The sequence below is a fragment of the Haliotis cracherodii genome, unplaced genomic scaffold, assembly GCF_022045235.1.
Source record: "Haliotis cracherodii isolate W230 unplaced genomic scaffold, xgHalCrac1.p SCAF_3, whole genome shotgun sequence".
In the NCBI taxonomy this organism is placed as follows: domain Eukaryota; kingdom Metazoa; phylum Mollusca; class Gastropoda; order Lepetellida; family Haliotidae; genus Haliotis; species Haliotis cracherodii.
This window is the reverse complement of record NW_027266286.1, coordinates 73296167-73312478: the sequence shown is the minus strand read 5'-3', so window position 1 is coordinate 73312478 and position 16312 is coordinate 73296167. Positions and strand designations below refer to the sequence as shown.

Below are 16312 nucleotides of genomic sequence, written 5' to 3'. Positions count from 1 at the left end.
AAGAGTGGTTAGGTCGTCTCAGACGCCGTAATTCGCTGTGCAGAGTTGCGTCCCTTATGCACGCCAGAAACCTATGATTGTGGGTTCGAATCCCGGGTCGCCCCAATTATGTTTCTAGGTGTCTAACATACACTTTGTACCCGTATATGAGTCATATTTTACCAATACTTAACACGAATATATCTGTATATACCCGCATTGTTTGTTTGTTTGTTGTTTAACGCCGCATTCAGCAATATTCGAGCAAATTGACTGCGGTCTGTAAATAATCGAGTCTGGACCAGATAATCCAATGATTGACATCATGAGCATCGATCCATGCAATGACATACATCAACCAAGTCAGCGAGCCTGACCACCTGATCCAATTAGTCGCCTCTTACGACGAGCATGACCTATTTTAACCCGTACTAACCCGTCTAATTCTACGTACGCACGGACGCACGTACGCAAGCACGCACACACGCACGCGCATGCACGTTATGCCCTTATCCAACACATAATGATGGGTACAAAACGTTCGTCACTGAAATATACCTTACCATGTTATTTAGTGTAAAAAGATTATAAGGATGAATACCGGTTTGATTTTTTGTTCACTGCTCAACACGAACTATCGTAAATCGCGATCCTATGACGACCTATAAGTCAATTATCACCATACAAAACGATGCAGGCGAGAATCATAGACAAATGGTCTCAAAAAGCGTAGCATATCAAACATAACTGTTCCCATCTTACGACAGATCGCGTATTGCTTCCGGCAAGCAGCGCTGCAACGTTCTTTGATAGCACCACGATCTTCCCAATTGCGTGGATCGATGCTCACAATGTCAAATACTGGATTGTCGGGTCCAGACTCGATTATTTACAGACCGCCGCCATATAGCTGGAATATTGCTGAGTGCGGCGTTAAACAACAAACAAACAAACAAACAAACAAAGCACCACGACCTCTATGGAAGTGACCATTTTCCTTCCATGCTTATAGCTGTGATTCCATCTTATGTTCCTAAATCATCATGATGGATGTTTAATAAGGCTATCTGACCTTTACATGAACTTCTCTGTACAAACAAACTTAAGTCTCTTTATGGATTTTCCTGACCCTAAACTCTGTTTCTCTGATGAACGAAACGAAATAGCTGATGAATGTATCCAAAGTAATCTGCAGTTCCCTATATACGCAAACCATGCTTTAACGAGGACTGCAAACAAGCCAGGAAGGCGAGGGAAACAGTTGAGCATGCTATGATCCATAATAAAAATATTAACTAAATAAAACTAAAATAACGCCATTGAAACAAAGGCCTGAGGCTTTCCTTGGTGCCTTCATAACTTAATCACATAACTCTCATTAATAGTCTGATGAACTGATGAGCCCTTCCTGAAACAACGTCGCATAAAATTGGCCGTGAAATATATCGCAAAACTATATTCAAATAAATTTAATCCCGCCTATGTTATAGTCCTCCTTATGAAGACTTGTACGATAAATACTGAATAGGCATCACTTATTCCACCACTTGGAATAAAAATATATCCTGCCGTATTTGATTCGCTTTTCTGTCTTCAGGTCAATCAAAGTATGTTCCACTTTGTCTTGAAATGATAGAACTACATAATGATCTTGCTACTGTTGGTTACCCAGTCATGTTGGAATCATTGCTAACACAATGTCTGACGCTGCAGCAAAAGCAGCGCTCAACAAATCTGTGACGTATGATTCCCATACATTGATTATAAACCTGTGACTAGATGTTACATCAGAGATCTAATGCAAAAGAAGTGGGACACCCAATTAGGTATAAGTATATAACATGCAATAAAACCAACTATCGGTGACACCTACTTGGGTTGTCAGTCCAGATTTGAAGAGGTCTTTGTGCGACGATGTCATATTGGCCACTCCAGATATGAACATGAGTATTTATTGAAAGGTGAGTACCGTTCGTTCTGTATCGTTGTGACGAGAGAATCACAGTCAGTCGTATCCTGCTTGACTGTTTAGAGTTTCCCATCACAACGGATAAATATTTCAGCGCAACATCAACTATGGACTTTTCTAATAATGTTCCGTCTCATTTAATATTTGGCCTTTTGAAAGAAATTGATATGATTGAGAATTTCAATTTGTGTGCATAGTTTACATTTTACAATATTAGTAGCTAGTGTCTAAGTTGTAACTGAGATTGTTAGTGAAATGATTGTCACACTGAGAGGACATGTGAGGCCACTTCATTCCGTTTATTCCTGCTACTATTGTAATCGTTTTAAGTTTCGACGAAACTTGATGGCAATCTCCAGCAGCAAGAGGGATGGTGTAAATCCTGCTGGGGTACCGTGCAGGTAGCTGAAGTACTGTAAGTCCCCATGGTCCATAGTTAGGTGGCCTCACTTTGTTGCTGGTGATCTGTAGCCCATTTGTATAATGTATTGTTAGGTATTGTGATTCCTTTTTATGTTTCCCAACCGGTTTTAAATATAAATTTGTGACAGTCTGTTTACTTCACTGTCCTTTGTTGTTTTATGTATTCTAAATTGAATTGTTATTTAAACATAATTCGTTGTAGTCACGATATGGCTGAAATACTACTGATGTGACTTTAAATTTTATCTGTTGAACCGGTGCTGCAGCAAGGCATTGTGGGACCGGACGTATAACAGGGCATTCCGGGATCGGTGCTATAACGGGTCAGTGTGGGACCGGTGCAATAACAGGGAATTCTGGCTTTGGTGCTAAAACAAGGCATTGTGGGGCCGGTGCTATAACAGGGCATTGTGAGACTGGTGCTATAACGGAGAATTGTGGGTTCGATGCTATACCGGGGCATTGTGGGACCGGTGCAATAACAGTGACTTCTGTGTTCAGTGCTATAACAGGGCAGTGTGGGACGGTGCTATAACAGGGCATTGGGGCCTGCATTGTGGTACTAGTATTATAACAGGGAATTCTGGGTTCTGTGCTATAACAGTGCGTTGTGGGAACGTGCTATAACGGGTTAAGAATTCAAAATTCAAATAATGCTTTCTTCTTGTATTAATTTAGAATAATTCAAAATTATTCATCTTTATCAAATGAAACACATGTACACCTAGAATCTTCAAGAGAGGAGTGGAGTGCTTCTATGCTTCTCAATATGACAAAAATGTCAACGATCCGGTTGTGACAAAGTGTGAAATATATCATACATATTATTCAGAATATGAAATAAGGCAGCATCTCATACAATCAGCATGTTAAACAGCCCGCATGAGAGTTTACAAAATGGATGTAGAGGATCAGAGATCCCATTGTGCAAACCCCGAAACGTGCGATTAAATACAATATATTGATAATACACGAACAATACATTAATAATACCTTCCTGGCCAAATGATCAGGTGAAGACGTGTTTAGAAATTTCAGAAAAATATTTTATTTGAATATAGTGACATAGAGTATAGTAAAGACCAGCTTCATTGTATTTTAGTACCACTAAACTGATTCTCCGGAGAAACTCAGAAACCAGAGCCACGTATACACGTTGATACGACAAGGAACAGCACCGTCGCTGTCGCCGTCGCAGTCGCTAGTTGTGTCGTTGGGCGGGTGACGTCACTACTGACGGGGCAGTTACACAAAGGTGTCTGCCGGAAACTGATACGCCCTTCCAGCCCGTGGGTGAGAGGGGAAACAGTTTTTACGTACTCGAGGAGCACGTATGAATCCACATCGCCTGCAACAACAACAACGTCATCTGATGAAACTACAGATGGGATAATAGATGCTGCTCACACATAAACAACACATACGCAAGAAATGATAGCTCAGTATAACTCAAATCACTGCTGCCTGTCCGTCCTGTCAATTAGTCCCAAAGAGTCAGGGCACGAGGATTGCTCCTGTACAGGCACTCTCGAGCAGAGCCACCTTGCACAAGACATTAGCGCTTTAACTATCGCACACCTACGTAGCTCTAGGATCGCTTTGTGCAAAAAGTCCCTGGACTCTCGTGCGATTCTTGGATCAGGTTCACAAAGCAACACACAGGACGCCTTTTTTTGTAAAACAATGAACAAAATTCGTTTTGTCGAACAAGACGATACATTTTTCTGGGGGTACGGGGCGCCCAGCCGTCTTAGGCGCCGCATTTCGCTATGCAGAGCTTGCCAGAAACCTATGGTGGTGGGTTCGAATCCCAGTTCGCCCCGATTATGTTGCTAGGTTTGTCATTACCATACCCGTGCTCGTGGGTTTCACCAAATTGTAAACGTCTGAGACCTTCATCACTTCGGGCTTTTCTCCGACATTAAGCTGACACGCCGTGATATAACTAGGATACTGATCAAAGCGGCGTTAAAACTAACTCACTCACCATCTCATCTTTTCATAGTATACAAAGGCTTTCATAATTTGAATCAAAATGTCAGACCCCTATGGTATAGACATTCCAGGTAGGCAAACAGGACACATCTTGCACAAAGCGATCGTAGCGCTGCTGAAACCTTGGAGTGCTGTGTTAAGCCTGGCATGCAGACTTGCGGACCACAGCGAGAATACATCCCACGCGTAGGTTAACCTAGTAACGCGCATGTCAGTAGCAAGCTTACCAAGTAGATGATGTTTGATCTTGTTCTTGTTGATGACGTCATATCCGTCGCCACCATTGGCAGTGAAGGAAGGCATGATGATCTTGTAGACCTCGGTGTCCTCGAGATCCACGTAATGGGGCACGGAGCAGTTGGTGCATCTGACCTTGACCTCTATTACCCTTTGACCTACAGGCATCGTCACGTCGTACACGACTTTCAAACCTTATGAAAAGAAAAACTCTTTACAGTGCCTTTATACTGTTGAACTGACAAGTAAGGGAGGCAATACTAATCGGGACCTGTCTGGAGTTCAAATCAAATTTGTGGAACCCTTACAATCACTAAGACTCAGTATATAGATATGCACTGAACCTTTGTCAAACGTTATACATTTACAAGGTTGGTTGGTTGGTTTGTTGCTTAACGCAACACTCAGCAATATTCCAGCTATATGACGGCGGTATGTAAATAATCGAGTCTGGACCAAACAATCCAGTGATTGACATCATGAGCATCGATCCACGCAATTGGGATCGATGACATGCATCAACCAAGTCAGCGAGCCTGAAATTTACCAGGAATATGCCTAAGGCCTGGGGGCTTAGTTGTTTGAGACCCCGCAATTGGCTGTGTAGAGTTGCGTCCCTTAAGCGTACCAGAAACCGTAGATTCAAATTTCAGATTCGCCCGGGTTATGTTTCTTGGTTTGTCAGCACCATACCGGTATTTGTGGGTTCACCAAAGTGGTTCATGTTACGTCTTCCCTAGGCAAGGGAATCAACTGCTTTAAAAGTCAAGTTTCCACCTTTGCTCTAATTTCTGGGTTCGATCGTTGCGCCACCAGTGGCTATTGCGAGTCATGTTCCTTCTATGTTCGGGGGATCTCCCTACTGACCAATCAGATTCCACCTCTGATATCACTTGCATTAGCTTCAAACAAAATGGTGGCACCCAGTCAAGACGATCTCATCAATAATAAAGATCTTTATTGTAATAAAACTGGTTTTCACGAAATGCATGAAATCGCCTGACCACCTTGATTTTTAAAAGATTTTTAAAATATCTGTCGACGCCCAGTTGACGGTGCGCATGTTCTGCAAATCCTGCAATCGAATGAATTCGGCACGGCAGCTGCCATACTGAACCGGATGTCGATTTCGTCACGAATTTTAGAATGGACTATGCATAGACTCGTTCGTCCAGCCATAATGTAACTCCATAATTCTAGCCTTGTTTGGCAATGGTGGAAACTAGACGTTGTCACCGGGACAATGGCTGCTTCACTTCGGAATTTCCTTCCACATGAAGCTGACACCCCAACATATAGAACCCACTCACTCATTACAAGGACAATTCGCTGTTCATTCATACCCGTAAAGATCCGGGGTAGAATAGGTCCTTAAAAGGTGACTATGCTTGTCGTAAGAGGATCAGGTGGTCAGACTCGCCGACTTAGCTGTTGCATGTCATCGTATCCCAACTGTGTATTATTCACAGACCGCAGTCATACAGCTGGAATACAGGATTGCGGCGTTAAGCACAAACAAACAAACAAACAAACCCATGAGGAGAATAGAACCCTGGCCTCTGCGTAACAAGCGTATCCCAATTGCGTAGACCGATGCTCATGATAGTCACTGGATGGTCTTGACTCTATTGTTTACAGACCGCCGTCATAGAGCTGGAATATTGCTGAATGCGGCGTTAAACAACAAACAAACAAAGCTGTACATTCACTAGAACAATTCGCTGTAGATTTCCCAGGACACAAGTACAACAGTTAACTGGAAGCTGTATTCTTTTGACGTACCCGACACCTGGAGGAACGCCCCAGACAATCTCCCGGTCTTTGCCCACTTGGACACCGCGAACTCCAGAGATTCCCGCACATGTTTCCCCAGCAGCTCGACGATGTCAAAGGTGTTCCGGAACGGCAGCACGGTGGTGATGTCGCCGAAAGTGACGTCACCTACGTAAAAGTATATGTATCATATTACGTATTCATCATGCTTGTCATATCTTCAACCCCAAATCATGTGTTTAACCACTAGGCTACCCGACCGCCCCTTATAATGTTTGGAACGAAATTGTTATTAGTAGTGCTAATGTGTTACCTTTCTGTATTGACGTCCGAATGCCGCCCCCGTTCATAAAAGCGAGGGCCACGTGGTTCCATTCCAGGGAGTCGCTGTGCTGCAGGTTCTGGTGCACCATGGCATCAGCAATCAGGTTCCCTGGGAATTAACCAAAGTCTATTACTTTCTGCAGTTATTAGTACATGGCAACACTTTGCACACCAGTGAGAGATTAGATACTGACTAGCCGCAGTCGGTTATCTTACTGCTGTCAGCCCGCGAAGTCATCAAGTCTGCCAGACAAACTAGTAAAGAATAGTGTAAGCTCGACTTCATCTTCTGTCTTGGACCAAGTTTGTCTCTCCATCCCTTCACACGCAGCAGCAGTATTTCAGTCACGTGATATATGTCATTAACTCTTTTCGTTAATTAAGTACCTTAAGTCAAAAATGAGAACGATGACATTTTACGACATACATTCTCGTTTACGACACTTGGTGATGTGCTTTCATATAAAAATGCACTTGTAGTATTGGTATCCCCGTGTGCGAAATACGCATCAGTCGGAAAGCGCACGTTAAATCTCCAAAGTAAGTAAGTAAGTAAGTAAGTAATTGGTATCCTCCGTGTGCGACATACGCTTGCAGTCGGAAAGCGCACGTTAAATCCCCAATATAAGTAAGTAAGTAATTGGTATCCAATTTATTACCCCTTATGTACTTTCCGAACAAATCTATGTCTTAAATGTGTAAAAAAACACATTGAATATGTATTTTTGTGAATGTTATTGGGTCAAATATGTTAAGTGCTCATCAATCTTTTTTCGGTTTTTATTTTGGGCTGGTGACCTTTAAATACTGATAAAAACCGTCTATCTGGCAAAATACTATATATTAAAATAAACAGGTTTCTTTGCACGCAGTTCTGTAATAACTGATGTGTTATATATGACGGCAGATGAATATCTATGTAAATCAGTTAATATATGCACACGTAATTCACACATGGCGAGCAATAATAGACGGGTTTCATGCTTATATATGAAACAGTACACGAGTTTTATTTTGTTCTCAATACATATTACCTGGAAATCTCTCACTATAATTTTTATAAAAGGCACCTTTTAAATAATTTATATTTTGCAGTGACCAAAGACTATTTTGTTTGTCAGTACTTTGGTTGTTATAACCCTGTTGCAACCATTTGCCCCATTTTGAAGCATTAATCATTCTCACTATACTTGTCAGTTTCAAATCTATACATCATTATCCGTTCATTAAATATGTTCATATGGGCCGCTAAAATTAAAGTTTTCTCAAATACTTTTTTATTCGCAAACTTCTTGTACGGCCTTTGTTGATTAAGTAGTTTAATGATTATGCTTATAATATTTGGATATTTTGTATAAAGTTCAGTGTACACTTGCATCCACAACCACTTGAACTCCGTTGTTTTGAGAAAGTTCTAAGTGAGAATAAGGGATCGGCGTAGAGCTTTGAACTTTCCATCTTTCCAAACATATATTTTGGGAGATAAATTGTCAAGTGTTACCCGGACCGTTCAGCCTTGTAGACCGAAGGCGCCATGGAAACGTCTAAAATGCGGGGAAATTGGAATGGTTGAATTCGGAACCCGGACAACATCTTTAATCCGCTAGGTTTAGAATGACCCGCACGTATCCATCCCTTTACTTGGGTGCCGTACCGTATCTCTGTCGGGAGAAGCACTACGGAATAGTAGGTGGAACAATTTGTCTGGGGCATCGGTCACATCTTACCTAAGTTGCACTCGCTGACCCTACAAGAAGACCGTTCTCCGTCCAGCAGCACCTGACTTCTCGCGACCACCTGGCTCATCTCGTCGGCTACACCTTCCCTATAGGGGCGCATCACCTCCAAGGTCGCCTCATCTAGACAGAAAACAATATACCTTAAACGGTACCATTTTGTTCATCCAGATGTAGATGAATTCGTTTCTTTGATGCAATCAGTCAATACAAATATTGTTCGTAACTTTTCAATGTATATTTATTATGCTCTGTCAATCAGAAAGTAGTTTGTGTGAACAGCCTCTCCAGATGTACACTGTAATACTGTGGGCCTGTGGCCTCTTACTATTGCGAACAAGCATGAAATACTCATATCCCCCGCCAATATGATATGCCGGGTTATGTACAAGGCAAGAAATATATACGGTTTTCACACCGAGCACTACCGCCAAGTCAAAGTCGTTGCTATAAAAACTCGAAAAATATTTTTTTCAAAAAATCCCAAAGTATCAAAAGGCACCAGTCTACCACTAGACCTATCTATGTGCCATGTTTGGTTAAGACAATCCCATTTGTTTTTTAGTTCTGCTCCGGAAATGAAATGTGAAGGACGGATGGACGGTAGGACGGACGCACAGCATCCATTCCCATATCCCTCTTCCACTTCGTGGCGGGGGATGATAAACATATTGATAGTCCCAGAGATGGAATGATCAGTTGGCTGTTACTGTGACGTGTCCTATACAGTGAAATAGTGGTCTTGTAAAGGGCCGTGTTGGTCTGTAGACAGCGTGTTGGTCTGTAGACAGTGAAATAGTGGTCTTACATGTATAACTGGACGTGTTGGTCTGTAGACAGTGAAATAGTGGTCTTATAACTGGACGTGTTGGTCTGTAGACAGTGAAATAGTGGTCTTATAACTGGACGTGTTGGTCTGTAGACTGTGAAATAGTGGTCTTGTAAAGGTACGTGTTGGTCTGTAGACAGTGAAATAGTGGTCTTATAACTGGACATGTTGGTCTGTAGACAGTGAAATAGTGGTCTTATAACTGGACGTGTTGGTCTGTAGACAGTGATGTAGCAGTCAATAATCTGACTTACTGGTCTTAAGATTCGGGTATGAAAACACCGAAACCTCGCTCCTAATTGTAATAAAGAAGTTGTTCATCCATATATCTTATCCTGACTTAGTACTCAAACTTCTAAATGCATCTTGTTGTATCGCCAAGCACGTTATGATACCAAACATGCGTTGTATGGCCAAGCACGTTATGATACCAACCCTGTGTTGTATAGCCAAGCACGTTACGATACCAACCCTGTGTTGTATAGCCAAGCACGTTATGATACCAACCCTGTGTTGTATAGCCAATCACGTTATGATACCAACCCTGTGTTGTATGGCCAAGCACGTTATGATACCAACCCTGTGTTGTATAGCCAAGCACGTTATGATACCAACCCTGTATTGTATGGCCAAGCACGTTATGAAACCAACCCTGTGTTGTATGGCCAAGCACGTTATGATACCAACCTGTGCTGTGTTGCCAAGCACGTTATGGTACCAACCTGTGTTGTATGGCCAAGCACGTTATGATACCAACCCTGTGTTGTATGGCCAAGCACGTTATGATACCAACCCTGTGTTGTATAGCCAAGCACGTTATGATACCAACCCTGTGTTGTATGGCCAAGCACGTTATGATACCAACCCTGTGTTGTATGGCCAAGCACGTTATGATACCAACCTGTGCTGTGTTGCCAAGCACGTTATGGTACCAACCTGTGTTGTATGGCCAAGCACGTTATGATACCAACCCTGTGTTGTATGGCCAAGCACGTTATGATACCAACCTGTGCTGTGTTGCCAAGCACGTTATGGTACCAACCTGTGTTGTATGGCCAAGCACGTTATGATACCAACCTGTGCTGTGTTGCCAAGCACGTTATGATACCAACCTGTGCTGTGTTGCCAAGCACGTTGTGGTACCAACCTGTGTTGTATGGCCAAGCACGTTATGATACCAACCCTGTGTTGTATGGCCAAGCACGTTATGATACCAACCTGTGCTGTGTTGCCAAGCACGTTATGATACCAACCCTGTGTTGTATGGCCAAGCACGTTATGATACCAACCCTGTGTTGTATGGCCAAGCACGTTATGATACCAACCCTGTATTGTGTTGCCAAGCACGTTATGATACCAACCTGTGCTGTGTTGCCAAGCACGTTATGATACCAACCCTGTGTTGTATGGCCAAGCACGTTATGATACCAACCCTGTGTTGTATGGCCAAGCACGTTATGATATCAACCCTGTAGTGTGTTGCCAAGCACGTTATGATACCAACCCTGTGTTGTATGGCCAAGCACGTTATGGTACCAACCCTGTGTTGTATGGCCAAGCACGTCATGATACCAACCCTGTATTGTGTTGCCAAGCACGTTATGATACCAACCCTGTGTTGTATGGCCAAGCACGTTATGGTATCAACCAAGTTACCCACCTTGCGCCGTGTTGTTGTCCAGAAGAATTGGATTACCTCCCCATGACGTGATGACACCTTCCGGGTCAAAGGTCACTTCCAAAGATCCAAGATACTTTCCGTAAGCATAGTCCTGCACCACGAGCACCCTGGCCCCTCCCGACTGGGTCACCACGTGGGGATACTCTCCTTCCGGTTCCTCATTGGACGGTTGGTCGCCTGCAAAAATATCAGTCTATTACAGGTTTGTCTTGAAGTGTAGAAAGCAGTCGGAACTTTGCACAATATACGAAAACGTCATACACAACTGTCCGTATGTTTTGTTGGGTGGGTGTGCGAACAGTATGCATGTATATGCGAGTATGACATATGCGTTGACGTAGGTATGTGCGTTTCTCACCTGTGTAGAGGAAGGTATTGGTGTGACCCCCGACCACCACATCCAGGTTATTGACCTCTGCTGCTATTCGTTGGTCAACATCAAATCCCGAGTGACCGAGAGCGATGATCTTGTTGATGCCCTGTGACGTCAGGGAGTCCACCTCTCTCCGGACTGCTACAACCTCATCTTCAAATTTGAGGTTCTGACCTGGAAGAATATGTCATCAATAGAAGGTAAATGCTGAAGTATCTCCATTAGGGTGTTGAAAATATGCAAGGATCAGCCGTTTACCACTCGGTGCTGTTTCATTGAGTGAGTGAGCGAGTGGGTATGGTTTTACGCCGCTTTTAGCAATATTCCAGCAATATCAGCAGGGAAACACAAGAAAAGGGGTTCACTCATTATACCCATTTGGAGAATCGAACCGGGGCCTTCTGCGTGACGCTCTAACCACTAGGCTACCCCACGGTGCCGTTTGTTTGACGACGGTATAGTGGCACTGACCTGGAACAGAAATTGACGGTGTCTCTCTGGAGGTGTACCCGATGATCCCGATACGTTCACCATCGACAGTCAACACCGTGTGTTTCACCAGCTTGTTATTGACCCGTGGCTCGGCAGTAGCGTCGATGTTGGCGCTGGCCACGGTGAAGTTGACGTCGTTGAGTAAGGGAATCAACCCGTCGATGCCGAGATCAAACTCGTGATTACCCAGCGTCTGGAAAGGGCAGAGAGAAAACGAGGTCAATAAGAACATGTCAGCTGGTGCAAAAAAAACTTGAAAAATGTTGACACATTATTGGCTTATGCTTGCCTTTTTATAGCCACTAGGACGAGTTACGAATGCCATAACTTGCACGTGCATTTTGCTTTACTGTTTTCCGCCATGACGTGTTTAAACTTTTGTGAAAACTATGCCGTTTAAGACATTGCAAATCGACAATGGCTGCGTTTTGACGCACCGTTTGTCGAACATTAGGCCACCAACATTTTCCAACAACATATATCCAATTGATATCCCGGATTTTTCGTGTAGTCAGGTTCAGTGAACTATGTACTACCTGTGCGTTTCATTTTGATGCTTCAACACCATGTCTCTATACTTAGGGGAGGTAACTCTCTATGTAATTGTACCAGTACCAGTGCAGTGAACGGCTAATGAAGGCACGCGACATGATATTACCGAGGGGGATTCTTTATAGTTGTATCATAAATATATCGTAACGAGTACAGTCGTAACTAGGGCACTAGTTCGATTTCAGAACACGGCAGGTCTCACCAAAGCGAACAGCGACATCCTTTGAGAATTATATATGTTTTGCCTCGAGAACAAAATATGAGCAATAACTCACCGTTAGTGGGAACAGTGACCAAGCGATGACAGACAGATATGACATTTATCGGTGAGCTTATTTCCCTGTATAAAAATAAAGATGTTTCATCACTTGTACCTGGCTAATGCACATACAGACTTGCAGTATATTGCTTCCCATCGCGGAGATAGAATATTGTGCGACTGTTCCATGTACAGGCGAAACATCACCAAACATGCATTGAAGTTTTGGCAGTGGGTCATCAAGACCTGACCAGCCCGATTAACATTACTCTATTCCCACCTGGGATAAGTTTTCACTCCCCTACTGATTTCTGTTCATGAGAAGACCCCTCAAGTTATCCAACCATATGTTGTCTTCAAAGGAATCCGCAGTTCGTTCGGGTGAGACATGCTGTGTTGTTTTAAGAAGTCAAAGGACGGTGCCCCCGTCACACTAGTGCGACCTTTTAGTTTGTTTATTTTCTATTTTGGACCCAAACTAAGCAAAGGTGGGTCTCGTGAGCCCTCAACCCCCCCTCACCCCCCCCCCCCCCCCCATCCCCCCCCCCCCCCCCCCCCCCCCCCCAATTTTTGTTTTGTTGAAATCATCTTAAAATGAGTTTGTAAAGACCACACCACTTCTAAATTGTGTTACGATCAACATAAGTAACTGGGGTAATAAAAGCATTCATATATTATTTTAAGCACTGTTTTGCATTGTACGCCTTGTTTCGGCAGATAATCGAGACTTGTTATTCGCTGGCGTTGACGTTTTATATTTACTTGAACCGGGTCGATGTTCGGGTGAGACATACTGTGTTGTTGTAAGAAGTCAAAGATCGGTGCCCTCAACCACCCCTCAACCCCCCCCCCCCACCCCCCCCCCCCCCCACCCCCCCAACACACACACACACACACACACACAACACAACCCCCCTCGCCATCCATCCCCCACCCCGGGCGACTTTTACGACCGCGAATTCGGCTTCGCTTGACTGGTTTCTTTGCATGATGAAAGGCCAAGGCCGCGTCTACAATCTCATGTTTACTGTTGCGGGGTAGTGAAGAATGACGGCCATTCCTAACTGTCACTGACTGTCCGTCATGACTTGAGTGGGTGAGAACGTAACACTCTTCAGAGACAGGACAGGAACCTTTAGAGACCTCGGGCTTGGAGTGTGATGAGAGTAGAGTTAACAGTAACTACAGAATCCAGCATAAAACTGCATTGTGAATACAAGCATAACCCTAATGTATAAATATATTCAATAATGATTAAATCGTAAGGGGTTAGCTGTGTTCTGATTCTAAGGATGTCAAAATAAAACAAATAAAAATACTCGCCATGACGTCATACTGCAACAGGTTCATGAATCTGGCCACAACGGCACCCCGGTACTTGTAGAACCACAGCGTCCCCGAATACTCGTCCCCTGCCGACAGGAGGATGGTGTTGGGATGGAGGGAGCGCTGTTCACGGACTTTGGTCACAAGTCGCGCTGTCCCACCAAAACATTTCCCCTCTGTCACATCATCGGCTTGGCACTGGCCACTGTATTTGTTGGTCTGCTCGAATCTGGCGTGGATGTCGTTGGTGTGGAGGATGGTGAGGTTGAAGCCGACGACCACAGCAGGCAGAAAGATCCCCAGCAGAGGTACAAGGAGCATGTCGAATATCTTACGTCTTATCTCAAGTCTGTGACGTGAAGCTGTTAGGATGCTGTAGGCGCTACAAGGCTTAGCTGTAAGGTGAAGTTGTGATGTCAGCAGTTAACAGTGTTCCTGTTATAATCCAATGGTACAGAGGATGGGGGAAACACGTCATAAACAAGTCTTCTGGCCTGGGTTATGCGGCGACACCCTCCTTGTTGCTGGCCGTGCTCCTACTCTCACAGACTATGTTGTCATCTCTCCATTGAATCAATGGACACGGTCGGTGATTTTCGCGGCTCAGATCATTTAGGCGTGAGTTTGTGGTGTTTGAATGTCTTTGTTTAATCCAGTCTGGGCAGTTGCGTTCACAGCTGTCAATTCAGATGAAGTGCTAGAACGGCAAGCACATTAGAAGGATTTATTATGGAACCTGCTAACCCGGTTTTTGATGCAAGGCTTTTGTTGAAATCATCTTACAAATGAGTTTGTGAAGACCACACCACTTCTAAATTGTGATAGAAATGTGTTACTATCAACATAAGTAACTCAGGTAATAAAAGCATTCATATATTATTTAACCACTATTTTGCCTTGTACGCCTTGTTTCGGCAGATAATCGAGACTTGTTATTCGCTGGCGTTGACCCCTGTCCAACAAAACCCCGACATACCCACCTGGGTACCCCTGCGCAACACAACCCCGATATCTCCACCCGGGTACCCCTGTCCAGCAAAACTCCGACATATCCGACCGGATACCCGTGTCCAACAAAACCCCGACATATCCACCTGGATACCACTGTCCAACATAGCCCCGATATCTCCCCCCGGGTACCCCTTCCCAACACAACCCCGATATATCCGACCCAGAACCCCTGTCCAACACAACCCCGATATATCCGACCGGGTACCCCTGTCCAACACAACCCCGATATATCCGCCTGGGTACCCCTGCCCAACACAACCCCGATATATCTGACCAGGTACCCCTGCCCAACACAACCCCGATATATCCGACCCGGAACCCCTGCCCAACAACACCCCGATATATCCGACCATGTACCCCTGCCCAACACAACCCCGATATATCCGACCATGTACCCCTGCCGAACACAACCCCGATATATCTGACCGGGTACCCCTGCCAAACACAACCCCGATATATCCGACCGGGTACCCCTGTCCAACACAACCCCGATATATCCGACCGGGTACCCCTGTCCAACACAACCCCGATATATCCGACCGGGTACCCCTGTCCAACATAACGCCGATATATCCGACCGGGTACCCCTGCCCAACACAACCCCGATATATCCGACCGGGTACCCCTGTCCAACACAACCCCGATATATCCGACCATGTACCCCTGCCGAACACAACCCTGATATATCTGACCGGGTACCCCTGACAAACACAACCCCGATATATCCGACCGGGTACCCCTGTCCAACACAACCCCGATATATCCGACCGGGTACCCCTGTCCAACACAACCCCGATATATCCGACCGGGTACCCCTGTCCAACATAACGCCGATATATCCGACCGGGTACCCCTGCCCAACACAACCCCGATATATCCGACCGGGTACCCCTGCCCAACACAACCCCGATATATCCGACCGGGTACCCCTGTCCAACACAACCCCGATATATCCGACTGGGTACCCCTGTCCAACACAACCCCGATATATCCGACCGGGTACCCCTGTCCAACATAACGCCGATATATCCGACCGGGTACCCCTGCCCAACACAACCCCGATATATCCGACCGGGTACCCCTGCCCAACACAACCCCGATATATCCGACCGGGTACCCCTGTCCAACACAACCCCGATATATCCGACTGGGTACCCCTGTCCAACACAACCCTGATATATCCGACCGGGTACCCCTGTCCAACACAACGCCGATATATCCGACCGGGTACCCCTGTCCAACATAACGCCGATATATCCGACCGGGTACCCCTGTCCAACATAACCCCGATATATCCGACCATGTACCCCTGTCGAACATAACGCCGATATATCCGACCGGGTACCCCTGTCC

The 16312-nt window shown here is 44.8% G+C and overlaps 1 protein-coding gene across 1 annotated transcript; it reads right to left on the bottom strand.

The window, feature by feature from the left end:
• Positions 1-3437: 3437 nt before the first annotated feature.
• LOC139473613 (snake venom 5'-nucleotidase-like) lies at positions 3438-14538 on the bottom strand. The gene is made up of 9 exons (XM_071256284.1): positions 13946-14538; positions 11791-12004; positions 11305-11493; positions 10926-11123; positions 8428-8559; positions 6690-6809; positions 6386-6544; positions 4594-4797; positions 3438-3719 (listed from the first exon to the last, which is right to left on the bottom strand). Exons 1-9 carry the CDS (start codon positions 14267-14269, stop codon positions 3502-3504), a joined length of 1758 nt encoding a protein of 585 aa, XP_071112385.1. The 5' UTR covers positions 14270-14538; the 3' UTR covers positions 3438-3501.
• Between the last annotated feature and the right edge of the window lie 1774 nt (positions 14539-16312).

Coding starts and splice junctions, on each gene's coding strand:
- LOC139473613 (XM_071256284.1), bottom strand. CDS start 14,269: ATGCTCCTTGTACCTCTGCTGGGGATCTTTCTGCCTGCTGTGGTCGTC. Junction 11,494..11,790: donor ACCGTCAATTTCTGTTCCAG/GTCAGTGCCACT, acceptor ATATTCTTCCAG/GTCAGAACCTCAAATTTGAA. Junction 4,798..6,385: donor GGCGTTCCTCCAGGTGTCGG/GTACGTCAAAAG, acceptor TCTTTTCATAAG/GTTTGAAAGTCGTGTACGAC.